At 41.2% G+C, this 17,268-nt stretch overlaps 1 protein-coding gene across 1 annotated transcript in view; it reads right to left on the reverse strand.

Moving 5' to 3' along the window:
* LOC124555392 (protein vav) overlaps positions 1-17,268 on the reverse strand; it is a 166,966-nt gene that overhangs the window by 13,857 nt on the left and 135,841 nt on the right. Inside the window, exon 15 of the mRNA XM_047129289.1 lies at positions 13,031-13,180. Coding sequence (XP_046985245.1) covers positions 13,031-13,180 — 150 coding nt within the window. The remainder of the gene's footprint in view (positions 1-13,030; positions 13,181-17,268) is intronic.

Genomic DNA, 17,268 nt, shown 5'->3' on the forward strand with positions numbered 1-17,268 from the left:
GCTTGCTTCATAGAGTTATATGTGAAAATCAAAACCGGTAGTGTTGGATCTGTACCTCTGCGTCCAACATCAATGTAGATCGAGACTGTATCTGCTAATGTCTTATTAAAGCATTCTGTGAGGTCATTCATTTTTGGGTGGTAGGCTGTCGTCATCCTGTGTGTCGATGATGTGAAATTACCTCTGATACTTGTCTTGACTGGAAAACCTTTCCATGATCATAGACCATTAGATGGGGTGCACCATGTTACCATTATCTCTTCTTTAAAGAACTTTGGGATTTCCAGAGCTTTGACAGTTGGCCCAACTTTGATGACAGCACAGCAGGTGAGGTAGTCAGTGCAGACTGTTATCAACTGATTCTTATTTGCTGACTTCAGGAATCCACAAGAGGTTGATTCCAACTCTGTGGAATGGCACTGTTGCAGGTGGAATTGGTACTGGAGCCTGTGAGGTAACTGCAGCACATGCTTCTGTCACTGTTGTTCCTATCAGTGGCTCATATTGTGTTTAACAGATTGGCAGATACCTGGGCAGTGGTACCTGTGATACCTCTGATTCCATCAAGAGTCTTCATGAATCTCATGACTAGATGTCCTAGTGTTATGGAAAGCTTCAGGGTGGCTGGCCGTATATGAACAGGGATGACAAGCAACCATTTCTGACCCATCAGATCACAGTTCCTCTTTTCCAAAGTTTCGTTTATTATCTGGAATTCTCTTTTGGTCAGTTCCTCCTCCTTTGAGGCTACTATGATTTTCAGCAATGCTGGATTTTCCTTTTGTTCACCAGCAATGTCATTTAATGCAATGATGGCTGAGATTTCATCCACACTGTCGTGTTTCACAAGGGATCCCTTGAAAGGCAATCAGTGTCCCTGTGTTTTTCTATACCACTGTGACGTACTCCCAAAGCCTCAGTGCCCATCTCACCAATCAATCTGACAAACACTTCAGGCTTAGTCAGCCAGCATTGAGAATGGTGGTCTGTTACAACAGTGAATAATTTGCCAAATAAATACATTTGGAACTTATTGATGGTCCAAACAACTGCAAGGCACTTTTTCTCAGTTGGAAGCATAGCTGTCACCTTTCCACCACCTTCCTGAATTTATTCTAGAACTGCAGTTGCATTAGCACTGGTGTACGCTCCTGTTTTGGCTTTCTCATAATACAATGCTGGGACTGGGAATGATGTTAGTACCTCCTTAAGGAAAAGGAATGGCCTTTCTTGCACCTTGTTCCAGAAAATTTGAAATCTACTTGCAGCAGTTCTTGCACGGGACTTGCCTTGCTATGGAAGTCCTTTATGAATCACCAGTAGTAAGAGCATATTCCAAGAAAATTTCTCACATCACAAATGTGCCAAGGAGTCAGAAAATACGTGACTGCTCTTATTTTCTCAGTATTGAAATTGACTCTATAGCCATTCACTAGGTGCCTCATGATGGTTATGAACTACAGACTGAAACGGAAGAAACTGCCAAACAGTGCGAAATTAAGGAGATAGGATCTGGATAAACTGAAGGAACCAGACGCAGAGAATTTCAGTCACCATTAGGCAATGATTAAATGAAAGCTGGGAAAGGAATACAGTAAACAATGAATGGTAGCTCTGAAAGATGAAATAGTAAAGCCAGCACAGGATGAAACAGATAAAAAGATACAGCTTAGAAGAAATCCAAGGATAACATAGGAGACGTTTAATTTAATTGGTGAAAGCAGAAAATATAAATATGCAGCAAATGAAGCTGGAGAAAGGAAATACAGACGTCTAAAAAATGAGACTGACAGAAAGTACAAAATGGCTAAGCACAAATGCCTAGAAGGACATATGCAAGTCTGTAGAAACATACATCAGTAGGGCTAAGATAGATGCCAGCTATAGAAAAATTTAAGAGACTTTTCGAGAAAAGACACAAAACTGTATGAATATCAAGAGCTCAGAAGGCAAGCCAGTATGAAGCAATGAAGGGAAAGTTAAAATGTGGATGAATATACAAAGCGTCTATATAAGCAAAACAAACTTGAGCACAATTTTATACAAAGATATGAAGAAGAAGAAGAAGAAGATGATGATGAGATGGGAGATAAGAGAAGATATGATACTTTGAGAAGAATTTGAAGCCGCACTGAAAGACTTAAGGGGGAAACAAGGCTCCTGGAATAGTTAACATTCCCTCAGAATTATTGAAATCCTTGGGAGAACCAAATATGACAAAATTATTCCAGCTGGTGTGCAAGATATATAAAACAGGGGAAATACCTTCAGCCTAAAAGGAGAACGTAACAATTTCTTTCTTAAAGTAGACACACGTGAGTATCACTGAATACTAAATTTAGTAAGTCATGCTTGCAAAATACCGACATAATTATTTACAAAAGAATGGAAAAACTGAATAGCAGCCATCCTCAGGGAACATCAATATGGGTTCCGCAGAAATGCAGAGCCCCACAAAACAAAAAGATTTAGAGTAAACCTTTGACAACACTGACTGGAATATTCCCGTTGAAACACTGAAAGACCTAAGTTTAAAAAAGGCTACTGGGATAGTCGAGATTCTCTCAGAATTAAAAATACAGGGAGCAAAAGGCTTTTTACAAACTGTACCAAAACCAGACTGCAGTTATCAGAGTTTAAGGGCATGAAAAGGAAACTGTATTTGAGAAGGGCGTGAGATAGGGCTGTAACATAACACTGATGTTATTCAGTCTGTGCACTGAGGAAGTAGTAAAGGAAAAAACCAAGAAGACAATTTGGAAGGGAATTAAATTTCACCGAGAAGAAATAAAAGGTTAAAGTTCTGCTAATGATACAGTAATTCTGTCATACACAATGAAGAATTTGGATGAACAGTTGAATGAGATCAATAGTATCTTGAAAATAGATTATAAGATGAATAACAACAAAAGTAAAACAACAGTTATGGACTGTAATCGAATTAAATCTGACGATGCTAAGTGAAATTGATTATGAAATGAGAAACTAAAAGTTGTAGATGAGTTTTGCCATTTGGGCAGTAAAGTAACCGATGAGATTCACGATAGGAGAAAGGGCAGCATTAGTCATAAATTTTTAACCTGTTTACTGCAGACAGATTTCAGCTACTTTGTAATTATCTTCAGTGCATTATATCCATGTCATGGTGACTCATCGTAAATACAGTAAGTAAAAATGACACAGCACGAAGGAATTATCCTAATGAGACGTAAATCATTACAAGTGATGTACATATACAGACAAACAAATGATTATAATTTCACAAAAAAAAAAAAAAAAAAATGGATGATTCATTGAAGTGAAAGAGCTTCAGAAACTGAGCAAGGCAGTAACATGCTGGTCCACCTCTGACCCTTAAGCAAGCAGTTATTTGGCTTGGCACTGATTGACGGAGTTGTTGGATGTCCTACTGAGGGATTGTGCCAAATTCTGTCCACCAGGCACTTTAGATGATCAAAACACCCAGCTGGCTGGAAGGCCCTGCCCATAATGCTCCAAATGTTCTCCACTGTGGAGAACATTATGGGCAGGGCCCTCCAACCAGTTACGGATTTTGATGATGTAACGCACACCATTTTTTTTTGTCTTAGAGTGTATGACAGAACATGGTACCACCTGGCATTACGGGTAACAAACAACTATTTGTTACATGATAAGCCAAAAAATCATGACCACTGCCCACAAGGTCATATGCTGCCTGGTGGTGCTCAGTGCATTTGACGCAGCAGGAGAAGTATATGAGCAGAGCAGAGATGAATGGCGAAACATTCTAGCAATGATAAGTGGCACAAATGCGGAAATCTGCCAACTTCAGGCACTCTGACAAAAGCCGGATTGTTGTAGCCCAATGCCTAGGAGCAAGCATCTCGAAACTGGCAAATCTGGTCAGCTGCTCATGTGCTACTGTTGCGAGCATCTCTGGAAAGTGGTTGTAGGATGCTGAAACCATGAGAAGGTGACAAGAAGTTGGATGTCCATACCTCATCACAGAACATAGTGATTGGATGCTTGTCCACTCTTTAAAGCAGTACAGACTGCAATCTGTGTCAGGTCTGGCAACAGAATACAGTGCTGGTGCAGGCACAAGTGTTTTGGTGCACACCACTCAGCACACAGTGTTGAACATGGTGTTCTGCAACAGAGAACTCTTGTGAGTTCCTAAGCTGATCTAACAACATTGTAAATTATGATTACAGTGGTCACACGATCATCGAGATCGTACCACGGATCAATGGAATCGTGTTGGCTGGTCATATGAATGCCATTTAGGTTGAGGGTCCAGATATGCCGTCATCCAGGCGATTGGCTGCTAGAAACATGCAGTGCGCCACAGAAGCAGGCCAGTGGGATCAGCATTATGTGATGGATGACATTCACCCGGGCTTCCATGGGACCTGCAGTAGTAACCAAACGCACCACGACAGCTGTGGACTATGTGAATATTATTAGAGACCACCTGTAACCCCTTAGGCTTGATAGTCGTCCTCAACAGCAGTGGCATCTTCCAGCATAATAACTGTCCACGTCACAAGGCCAAAATCATGCTGCAATGGTTTGAGGAGCATCATAGTGCACTCATGTTGATGTCTTGGCCATGAAATTTGGCTTATCCGATAAAACTCAACTGGGACTCTATCATGCCCACAAACCATCCGCTTGTAAATTACGGGAAGTGTGTGACCTGTGCATAGGCATCTGGTGCCACAAACCTCTGGAAACCTATCAAGTATCTGTCGAATCTATGGTATGCACAATCAGTGTTAACTGGTTCCAGACACACTTTTAAGTAGGTGGTCATAATGTTTTGGCTCATCAGTGAGTATGAGCTATTATATTTATAGTGAGTAATCATGACTTGGATATAATGCACTGAAGATAGCTACACAGTAGTCGATATCAAATTGCAATAAAAAGATTACAAATTTATGACCAATGCTGCCCTTCTTCCAATTGTGAATCTCCTGAATACGGACATGAAGCACATTGTTCCTGATGGTAGCTGAGGTAGGGAGGACATAAAATGTAGACTTGGCAAAAGAAAGAAAAGCACTTCTGAAAATGGGGGATTTGTTAATATAGACTGATTGTTATAAAAGAAGTATACCCAGAAGGACAAGAAAGATTGTGATAATTGTTGGCAGGAAGGTAAATGGTGTTACTACGAAATTATTACACTTTAAACTTTGAAGGAACAACATTTATTACATCACATGGCCACAAAATGTATATATTAGTATGATTTTGGGTCTTAGAGCATCCACAGCTGCAAGGCACACTCGAGTGTTGGCATCAATATGAGGACAAGCGTTGTCCTGCTGAAATAGGTCATGGGTTGGGGTGTTCACGAATGGCAGAGCCACTGCTGGCAGGAACTCCTCCATGTGCTGTGCAGCTGTCATGGAGCCAATTAAGAACACTAATGATGAATGGGCACCATAGGATATTACTCCCCAAACTATCACACCAGGATGGCAGGACGTGTGATGGGAGACCACAAACTACTACTCACAGCACACTTCACTGCAGCTCCAGACCAGGACCCAGTGGTTGTTACCTTCTAGGCAGAAGTGGGACTTGTCACTGAATATGACTCGCTACCAGTCTGCTGGGCCCCATGTCAGTCACTGCCAACATCGTCCAGTACGCCTTAGATAAGTTCGTACCGACTAAGGTCCAAAGCGAGGGGAAAGATCCACCGTGGTATAACAATCATGTACGAAAGGTACTACGGAAACAAAGAAAGCTTCATCATAGGTTTAAGAGTAGTCGAATCATAGCTGATAAGGAAAAGCTGAACGAAGCGAAAAAGAGCGTAAAGAGAGCAATGAGAGAAGCATTCAACGAATTCGAACATAAAACATTGGCAAACAATCTAAACAAGAACCCTAAAAAGTTTTGGTCATATGTAAAATCGGTAAGCGGATCTAAATCCCCTATTCAGTCACTCGTTGACCACGATGGCACCGAAACAGAGGACGACCGAAGAAAGGCAGAAATACTGAATTCAGTGTTCCGAAACTGTTTCACTGCGGAAAATCGTAACACGGTCCCTGACTTCAGCCGTCGCACGGACGCCAAAATGGAAAATATTGAAATAAACGATATCGGAATTGAAAAACAACTGCTATCACTTAGTAGCGGAAAAGCATCCGGACCAGACGAGATACCCTTAAGATTCTACAGTGATTATGCTAAAGAACTTGCCCCCTTTCTATCAGCAATTTATCGTAGGTCGCTGGAAGAACGTAAAGTACCTAGCGACTGGAAGAAAGCGCAGGTCGTTCCCATTTTCAAGAAGGGTCATAAATCAGATGCGAATAATTATAGGCCTATTTCGCTTACGTCAATCTGTTGTAGAATAATGGAACATGTTTTGTGTTCTCGTATTATGACGTTCTTAGATAATACAAATCTCCTTCATCATAACCAACATGGATTCCGCAAACAGAGATCATGTGAAACTCAGCTCGCCCTATTTGCCCAAGAAATTCACAGTGCCGTAGACACTGGCGAGCAGATTGATGCCGTATTCCTGGACTTCAGGAAGGCATTTGATACGGTTCCGCACTTACGTTTAGTGAAAAAAATACGAGCTTACGGAATATCGGACCAGGTTTGTGATTGGATTCAGGATTTCCTAGAAGAAAGAACACAACATGTCATTCTTAACGGTTCAAAATCTGCAGATGTAGAGGTAATTTCGGGAGTACCGCAGGGAAGCGTGATAGGACCTTTATTGTTTACAATATACATAAATGACTTAGTTGACAACATCGGTAGCTCCGTGAGGCTATTTGCAGATGACACGGTTGTCTACAAGAAAGTAGCAACATCAGAAGACTCGTACGTACTCCAGGAGGACCTGCAGAGGATTAATGCATGGTGCGACAGCTGGCAGCTTTCCCTAAACGTAGATAAATGTAATATAATGCGCATACATAGGGGCAGAAATCCATTCCAGTACGATTATGCCATAGGTGGTAAATCATTGGAAGCGGTAACGACCGTAAAATACTTAGGAGTTACTATCCGGAGCGATCTGAAGTGGAATGATCACATAAAACAAATAGTGGGAAAAGCAGGCGCCAGGTTGAGATTCATAGGAAGAATTCTAAGAAAATGTGACTCATCGACGAAAGAAGTAGCTTACAAAACGCTTGTTCGTCCGATTCTTGAGTATTGCTCATCAGTATGGGACCCTTACCAGGTTGGATTAATAGAAGAGATAGACATGATCCAGCGAAAAGCAGCGCGATTCGTCATGGGGACATTTAGTCAGCGCGAGAGCGTTACGGAGATGCTGAACAAGCTCCAGTGGCGGACACTTCAAGAAAGGCGTTACGCAATACGGAGAGGTTTATTATCGAAATTACGAGAGAGCACATTCCGGGAAGAGATGGGCAACATATTACTACCGCCCACATATATCTCGCGTAATGATCACAACGAAAAGATCCGAGAAATTAGAGCAAATACGGAGACTTACAAGCAGTCGTTCTTCCCACGCGCAATTCGTGAATGGAACAGGGAAGGGGGGATCAGATAGTGGTACAATAAGTACCCTCCGCCACACACCGTAAGGTGGCTCGCGGAGTATAGATGTAGATGTAGATCTGGCATAACAGTGTGCAAGTGTGAGCGGAAGGCCTCATTTGGCGTGCAGCAAGTCCTGCATCATGCAACTGCCTACCAATGGTACTAACACTTATGAGATTTTGCACAGAAGGCAGGACAGCCCACTTAATGACCTCTATCATTACTATCTAATCACTTTACACATGGCAGAAAATCCGTCAGTCCTCCCTCCTTGTGGTGTATGTCGAATGTCCAGACCCTCCATGTTGTGCATGCATGCCTTCCTGTATTCGTACGCTATAACAATGGGAGATGGTGGTGTCTGTACAACCAGTGTCGCACACAATATGACAATATGACCATCCAGCCTCCTGCAGCCCCATGATGTGGCCCCCTCAATGAACATGTTTATCTGGGCAACCTGCTGTCGAACTTGTCGCTTTGGCATAGTGCGCATTCAGCTGATGCTCTAGTGATGCTATGCATTGCTGTACTGGCCAGAAGAACCATTTGGGGCACACTTATATCAACAAAAGGACACAGCGTTACAGCTACACCCCTGCCTCATGAGTGTGTGGCTGACTGTACAAACTAAATCACTGATATAGCTGATGGTGTGCAACATACCCACCCAGTTTGCAGTGGATCAGTCAGGTCCTCCTGAGTGCAGCTCTTTTTAGGCCAATCAACGTATAATACCAATTTAAGTGTTAGAAAGTCTTTTCTGCAGGTAACTGTCTCGAGAGAAGCCTCATATGGAATTGAAACATGGATGATAAGTAGTTTGGACAAGAAGAGTATAGAAGCATTTGAAATGCAATGCTAAAACGCTGAAGATTAGATGGTTAGATCAAATAATGAGGACACATCTCGAAGCATCAAGGAGCAGTAAATTGGTATAGACGGCCGTGGGTCGAGTAAAAAATGTTGAGGGAGACCATGGCCTGAATGCAGTAAGCAGGTTCAAATATATGTAGGTTGCAGAAGTTATGCAGAGATGAAGAGGGCAGCACAAGACAGACCAGCATGGAGAGCTGCATTGAACTAGTCTATGTACTGAGGACCATGACAACAACACAGTAAATTGAACTGGCAGGCACACATTGAGCACCTAGCTAACAAGCTAAACAACTTTGCATTCGCAGCATAAATACTTTCAACTGCATCTGACTTGGACACATGAAAAGTAGCACATACGAGTTACTTTGGTCTATTATTAGGTATGGTATTGTTTCTTGAGTACACTCGGCTAACACAGAGCAGAAACCAAAGATACAAAACAAAATGATTTGGAATATGTGCACTGTACACCATGAAGTATGTCATCACCCATTATTTAGAAAATTTCAAATATTATGTCTCAAATCCTATATACTGTTGAGATTATTATCTTTTTGTGTAAAACTAAAACTAAACTCCATCTGAACAGGCCTCGGAAGGCCCAACGGTACTGACCGACCGCCGTGTCATCCTCTGCCGACAGGCATCACTGGATGCAGATATGGAGGAGCATGTGGTCAGCACACCACTCTCCCGGCTGTTGTCAGTTTTCGTGACTGCAGCCGCTACTTCTTGATCAAGTAGCTCCTCAATTTGCCTCACAAGGGCTGAGTGTCAAATTGTTCCAGAATACTAAGTACCATTCAGCAGTGGCTGTACTACACACAACAAAAGGAAAAGATCAATGATGCCTGTGTTGGATACTGCACCCGAACAGCCATTTTGAGGGGGGGAGGAGAGGGGGGGGGGGAGGGGGGAATGCAGAATCTGTCACAAAAGTGGGCTCTCAGTGCTCCAAAACTGCAAGTGTCTTTTTTTAAACAAAACCATTCAAATGAAAACGAGCCTCACCTGTGAAGCACATGGAACCCCTTACATCACTGTGACATATGGCGCACAAACTCTTTTGTTTATTGAACAGCATGCACAGGTGTGGGTTAGTGACATTGGGTATTCTACAGATATGTGTCTAGGGTGTTTTCCAGGATTCAGTATGTACTGGGTGATGTTACTTGAAATTCAGCTGCAGCTCATCAGGCGGACCTCCTTGGAACACATTGAACTAACAGAACCAAAGAAGGGACCACTTGTTGCAACTGTCCGTCATTCAATGCTTCCAAGTTACTTCAGTTAAAAATTAGGAAGTTCTTTGTAAAATTCTATGAATCTAGTAAGTGATTTTAAGCTTTTTTTGTGGGTGGAGGAATGCTCATTCATACGAAACTTTAGCTAATCCATGCACAGCCCTCAGTGGCCATCCTTCTGTTTTGTTACAACTGAACTTCCAAAGGATGGCTGAATGTGGAAACAAAAATGTACATATTAAATAGTATAATGGAAATTAAAATGGTCTATGCATATCTAAAAAACTTATAAGAGACAATAATAGAAAATGTCCATACTATTTATGGCAGCAGGAACGTGTCAATAATCAGCCAATTAATAGGCAGCTTTAAGAGATCTTAATTTGCAAGATAACAGTGCATTGACATAAGAAACTGCCCCTCCAGGTATGAAAATGTTACATGCTCGGCGAGCCAGCAGACGATTTGGAAGAAACAGTCCTCCATTCCACGTACATAATAGCTTTGTGAATGAGCCATGCTCTAGTATTTTACTGTATCACAATCATTACTGTAATTTGGTTGGCTACTTATTTCCCACATGAATAACAAAGTTTTATGCTCCTTACATCTTGCAATTTTAAAGCTTCACGTGGTTTTGATATAACTATGTTTTCACTTATGAGACTCTCTGTTAAACTTTTAGATTAAGCATACTTATGTAGCAATGTCTCTGCCCAAACATGTATTTTTTGTATAAGTTATTTCTAAATATCTTTAATAATACAGTTGTGCTACTAAGTTTGTTGGCATGTATCCCATTTGATTTTAATACACTGAACACACCATGTGCATTTTCACTTTAATAATTACGTGTTGTATGCTGGCATAGTGACGAGACTCGTGCAATGGTTGTGTTTTTTCCATTTTACATATAGACTTCACACCTGAAAGAGTCAGCCATTATGTCATTTGACTAACATCACATGAAATTTATATCATTAAATTTTTGGTGTAAATTTGTATTGTAAATTTTTACACTACTGGCCATTAAAATTGCTACACCAAGAAGAAATTCAGATGATGAACGGCTATTCATTGGACAAATATATTACACTAGAACTGACATGCGATTATATTTTCATGCAATTTTGGTGCATAGATCCTGAGAAATCAGTACCCACAACAACCACCTCTGGCCATAATAACGGCCTTGATATGCCTGGGCATTAAGTCAAACAGAGCTTGGATTGCGTGTACAGGAACAGCTGCCCATGTAGCTTCAACACGATACCACAGTTCATCAAGAGTAGTGACTGGTGTATTGTGACGAGCCAGTTGCTCGGCCACCATTGACCAGACAGTTTCAATTGGTGAGAGATCTGGAGAATGTGCTGGCCAGCGCAGCAGTCGAACATTATCTGTATCCAGAAAGGCCCGTACAGGATCAGCAACATGCTGTCGTGAATTATCCTGCTGAAATGTAGGGTTTCGCAGGAATCGAATGAAGGGTAGAGCCACGGGTCGTGACACATCTGAAATGTAATGTCCACTGTTCATAGTGCCGTCAATGCGAACAAGAGGTGACCGAGACGTGTAACCAATGGCACCCCATACCATCACACTGGGTGATACGCCAGTATGGTGATAACAAATACACGCTTCCAATGTGCGTCCACCGCGATGTCGCCAAACACGGATGCGACCATCATGATGCTGTAAACAGAACCTGGATTCATCCGAAAAAATGACGTTTTGCCGTTCGTGCACCCAGGTTTGTCGTTGAGTACACCATTGCAGGCGCTCCTGTCTGTGATGCAGCGTCAAGGGTAATTGCAGCCACAGTCTCTTAGCTGATAGTCCATGCTGCTGCAAACATCATCGAACTGTTCGTGCAGATGGTTGTAGTCTTGCAGACGTCCCCATCTGTTGACTCAGGGATTGAGACATGGCTGCATGATCCGTTATACAGCCATGCGGATACGATGCCTGTCATCTTGACTGCTAGTGATACAAGGCCGTTGGCATCCAGCACGGCATTCCGTATTACCCTCCTGAACCCACTGATTCCATATTTTGCTAACGGTCATTGGATGTTGACCAACGCGAGCAGCAATGTCGCGATACAATAAACTGCAATCGCGATAGGCTACAATCTGACCTTTATCAAAGTCGGAAACATGACGGTACGCATTTCTCCTCCTTACACGAGGCATCACAACGTTTCACCAGGCAACGCCTGTCAACTGCTGTTTGTGTATGAGAAATCGATTGGAAACTTTCCTTATGTCAGCACCTTGTAGGTGTCGCCACCGGCGCCAACATTGTGTGAATGCTCTGAAAAGCTAATCATTTGCATATCAGAGCATCCTCTTCCTGTCGGTTAAATTTCGTGTCTGTAGCACATCATCTTCATGGTGTAGCCATTTTAATGGCCAGTAGTGTAGCTTCAGGTGCCAAAGACTGTGCTCATGTGTGTGAGAGTTGTGTTTGCGTGAATGTATGCACGTATGTTGTCTATTTTCGATGAAGACCTTATTGGCTGAAAGCTCGCTTTCCAAGTGTCTTTTTGTTGTGCCTGTCCGCAACTCAGCAGCTATGCTATGGTGAGTAGCAACTATCCTTTTCATAATATTGTTACATTCCATTCTGGATTTTCCATTGTTTGATGTTAAATATTGATGTACATACCAATTGTGTGAAACTCTTTATTATGGATGCCCATCACATGTTGCTTCTCCCGTATTTATGTGGGGAATATATCATGCTACACACGTAACAACCTTTACTTATTGTTTCTTCTTGAAGCTGCTATAGTTTTGATATTGTTTTTACCACCAGGTAGTTTGATAATGCCGGGGAAGGGTGGGGGGGGGTCAAAGCTAGCTAATTAGTAAATCATGAAATGAAGTGTTTATTTCAAAATAAACCAATAGCCTAAATAAAGTGTTTAATTCAAAATAAACCAATACCCTAAATAGGGCAATAGCTTCAATCAAGAAATTTACAGTGGCAGTGGACCTATAAATACAAAAGACTAAACCATCAAAATTTTTGTTTGATCCTGTGATATACCTTATCCTTTTTATAATTACAGTACTTCATAATTTGCATCCTTGCTGCTAAAATCTACTTTAATGATTTATTTCCAATTCTGGTCACTAACTAGTCCTTCAATATGAATTACCTTGTTGAAGCATCTTTAATATGTAGTATCTCATATGGTAATAATTTCAGAGAAAGGTCTCAAGATATATGCTAACAGTAAATAAATAAATAAATGTAAAATACAAACTAGAATTCTATATTTGTCAAACATTATAAGATAGTGAATATCATAAACAGAGAAAACAAAATAACCTAAGAAATTTTGCATTTATGTGTATTCTCACCCTGAAAAATTTTCCACAAGGCTGGAAGTTTCATAGCATGTTATTAATTCAACAATGCTCTTAAAAAACCTTGACTCTGATAGATAATACTGTTTTCCATTCTCTGTAATTTTCTCATATACCTTCATGTGTTTCACTTTATCATCTGTTCTGTAACAGCAAAAGAAGGTAAAATAAACAAAATGTAACATGTATACAGTTTTTCCAGTGAATTTATGCAACACTGGAATTTTTAAATTAGTAAATATTAAACCTGATATACTAGCAACAAAAAAAACCTTAATTTTAAGTCATCAGTTTACAAAGTCCTCACAATGTGCTACTCTAAAATCATGACAATATAATTATATTTTATTATTTATGTATGTATTTATTTATTTATTTCAGATGTCAATAATGGGGTATTCAGGCCCTCTCTTACATCTAACCAGACGTGCTTTATCAGTTACATTACAATATGCACAGTACATGGCAATATATAATAATAATAATAATAATAATAATAATAGATATACTAATCATATCAGTCTAATTAACATTGAGTTAAGTAATTTCCTAATTGTGTTCTTGCTGAATGTGACTAATGGCATCTAAAATAAATGTACAGAAGTAGTACATAAGGGCTCAAATCTGGAGTAGTAGTTTACTGGTCTGCAGAAGAGTGAGAAATAATAGGGTAAGGTTGGCAGTTGACACAGGGGAAAAACAACAACAACAACAACAACAACAACAACAAACAGAAAGGGATGAGAAAATCATGGATAGTGTTGACAGTATGAAAAAAAAAAAAAGTTTGCTGTTGCAGAGAAGAAAAACTGCTGCTATACTTCAGAAGGGAAGCTATGCCGCTGACAACAACTGAAGCTTTAACCTCCTCTTGAATGCAGAGTGGTTAGGATTAAAATCAAGGTTAATGGAAAGTTCATTCCAGTGTCATTTGGCTGAAATTGAAAAGGAGTAGGATAACGACTTTTGTGTTATGCCTAAGTACATTCACATGCTGGACTTAACAGATATTGTTCTGCAGTTGCAATCCTGACAGGTACTTGATTTGAAAAGAGATGTATTCAGGGAACCAGTGACTAAGAAACCAATGGACATGTATCATATTCAAAAATTCATGGCTAGCTCAAGTCATTCAGGATTTACTTGTGCTACCTGGAACTACACTGCACAACACAATTAAAGGATCACTTTTGTGAAACCATGTAACTGTCTCCCATTGTGATAGATAAGCTTGAAATTTGGCTCAAGTGTGCCTACAACTATCCTTTGTAGCAAAGCAAAAGCGTGGTATCCCACATCACCACCCTCAGACTTTGTGACACTTCAGACAGCAAAGGCCAGAGTTCAGAAGTTCATGTGAGGTGTAAGTTAGGTCAATGATCTCAGACTGGTACAAATTTCACCACAATTCTGCCCAATGCCACCATGGACATGTCACACAAGGGAAAGCTAATTACATCCCCTGTTACTCTCATTTCACCCCCTCCTTTCGACTCCTCTGCAATGGAAGCAGAACTGTGATGCCTAGTGTTGAAATCATAATAGTTTTCTTGTGTGTTGCCAAGGAAAACATTTCTGACACACCTCCACTCACAATTAACACGAAAAGGTCTCAGGGGATGACATAAAGGGCATAAATGAAAACACCTCTTTTCTTGGGGGTTGATTCCCACACATTCTGTTGTCAAAAACGACAGTTCACAATGTGATAGGTAGTGGGATGACGTTCTTGACAACTTTTGACACTGCTAACACGCCATAAACGATTCAGCCCTTCTCTAGGGACATTGTGAGCCAGCAATGCCACTGAACATGATTGCACCATCTGGAGTGCAGTGCAATTGCAGTTCTTGCTCTGGTGTACATGGTGGAAAAACTAGGGACTGTTTGAAACAATTCGAGAAAATTTTAATGCGATGCACAGCAGCTAAGGGTGCTTACACTTTTTCAGTTCACCTGTTTCGTGCCCTCCTGTGGCATGAGCCCAGAGAGATGCAACATTATCACAAGCACGAATAAAACAGTGAAGGGTCTCTCTAAGAACCCCTAGTTCATCAGCAACACATTCAGTGCCACCCACTTGCCTTTGTTGTGCACTTTAGAAACATATCTGTACACAGACAACTTGTGATGAGGTCCTAGGCACTTAGGTGTTTGCAAACAGGCAACACCTTGGACCCCCCGCACCACCCCTAATTTTGCATGCCTACATGCCTACTAACAGGTGCATGAGCAGCAGCATAGCCCTCCAGGAGGAACGTAGGACTATTGTCATGATTTGTCTTTGCACACGTACATTTTTAAGGTGTTCAAAATAGGTAAGCAGGTGGCACCAATAGCGTTGCTGAACTGGGTGGTCTCAGAGGTACCCTTTACCATTTTATTCACGCATGTCTCAAAGTTGCGTACCCCTCCCCCTACCGGAGGGTGTGAAATTGGAGTGTTGAAAAAGCATAAACATTCTTTGCTGCTTCGTAATGCATTCAAATTTCAATGAATGGTTTTGAACAGGTGTTCCTAGTGGTTTACCCTGTGCATCTGAGTAAAATTTCGATTGTACTGCACTCCAAATGGGTGTGATCAGATTTAATGGGGGTTACAGGCCTCTAATGTCCTTAGAGAAGATTTGAATCATTTGTGGGGTGTCAGCAGTGTCAAAGGTTGTCAAGAACACCATCCTATTGCTCACTGCACTGCAGACTGTCTTTTTGATTCCCACCTCACATCACTACCTTATCCTTTGACCATTACTTTTGACCCTTGAGAATCAATGCCTCACAGAAAGGGATGGTTTCAGTGACACTCTTCATGTCACCGTAAGTGGCCCTTTTGAGTCGATTCTGAGGTGTGGTGCATGTGTTTTCCCCAGCTACCTATAAAAAAAAACCATGTGATTTCAATGCTGGGCCTCGCTGTTCTGATCTCCACTCTAAAGGTGTCAAAAGAAGGGGTGAAATGTGGGTAAGAGGGGGGTGCAATGACCATCCCACTGCGTAACACATCCCCAGTGGCATGCCAGATTCCCACATTTCACACATTGTGCTTCCTTTTTCTGCAGTTTCCTGTGTATTTCATGACGTTCACATGTTGGATTTTGCTTGAATCATCTATGTGCAGCTCACTACATATATTCTGCAGAGGGATCTCTAAACAACTCATTTGTAGGGCATCATGGTTGACCTGTTTCAAGTTTCTGTATGTTATTAAGTGAGGTTTTTTTATCTGCAGCACATCAGGAATACCAAACCATGGGATGAGACGTTAGGCTGCTCTATCTGTCCAAAATTACCCAGACATCTATAAGCGGACATTAATATTGGTGTGTCCAGCTGTCCACCCCTCACTTTTACAATGGCTTAAACTCTGCTGAGGACACCTTCAGTGAAGTGTCTGAATATCTGTGGAGGAATAGTAGCCCATTCATTCACAAGGGTCAAAAGAAGAGGTAGTGATGTTGGATGACGAGTTTTAGAGCAAAGTCGGCATTCTAACTAATCACAAAAGTATTCCATTGGGTTCAGGAAGAGATGCTGGAGAGGTCAGTCCATTTCACCACTGCCTCACTGCTTTGTGACAGGGCACATTGTTATGCTGATACGGACAATCATCGTCTCTGAACTGTTCCTTTCCTGTACACAGTACACAATGCTGTAAAATGTGTTCATATCCTTATGCATTTAGTGTTTTCTTAAGTGCAATAAGGGGACAACATCTCAACCATGAAAAGCACCCAATACCATAACACCACCACCTCTGTACTTCACCGTTAGCATGGCACATGATGACAGGTAACGTTTTCCGTACATTCACCAAACACCCAAACCCTTCCATCTGATTGCCACAGTGTATAGCATGATCCATCACTCCAAATCATTCATCTCCAGTCATTCACTGTCCAGTGGTGTTCCTCTTTACACCATATCCACTGTCGCTTAGCACTGATTACAGAAATGTGTTGCTTATAAGAAGCTGCTCAACCATTATAGCCTATTATTTTTAACTCTTTACAAACAGTCATTGTGCTTCCTGGACTGCTGGTACGACTATGAAACTCATGAGTGATTCCTTCTGCTGATTTCAGGCAATTATTAACAATCAACCTCCGCAATGCTCAACAGTCCCAGTCTGTTGGTACATGAGGTCTCCCTGGTTTTGGTTTAACTGTGATTGTTCCTTTGTGTTTCCACTTCACAATCATGTCACCAACAGTTGACTTCGGGAGCTTTAGAAGG

This window comes from Schistocerca americana, chromosome X, assembly GCF_021461395.2.
Source record: "Schistocerca americana isolate TAMUIC-IGC-003095 chromosome X, iqSchAmer2.1, whole genome shotgun sequence".
Lineage (NCBI taxonomy): Eukaryota > Metazoa > Arthropoda > Insecta > Orthoptera > Acrididae > Schistocerca > Schistocerca americana.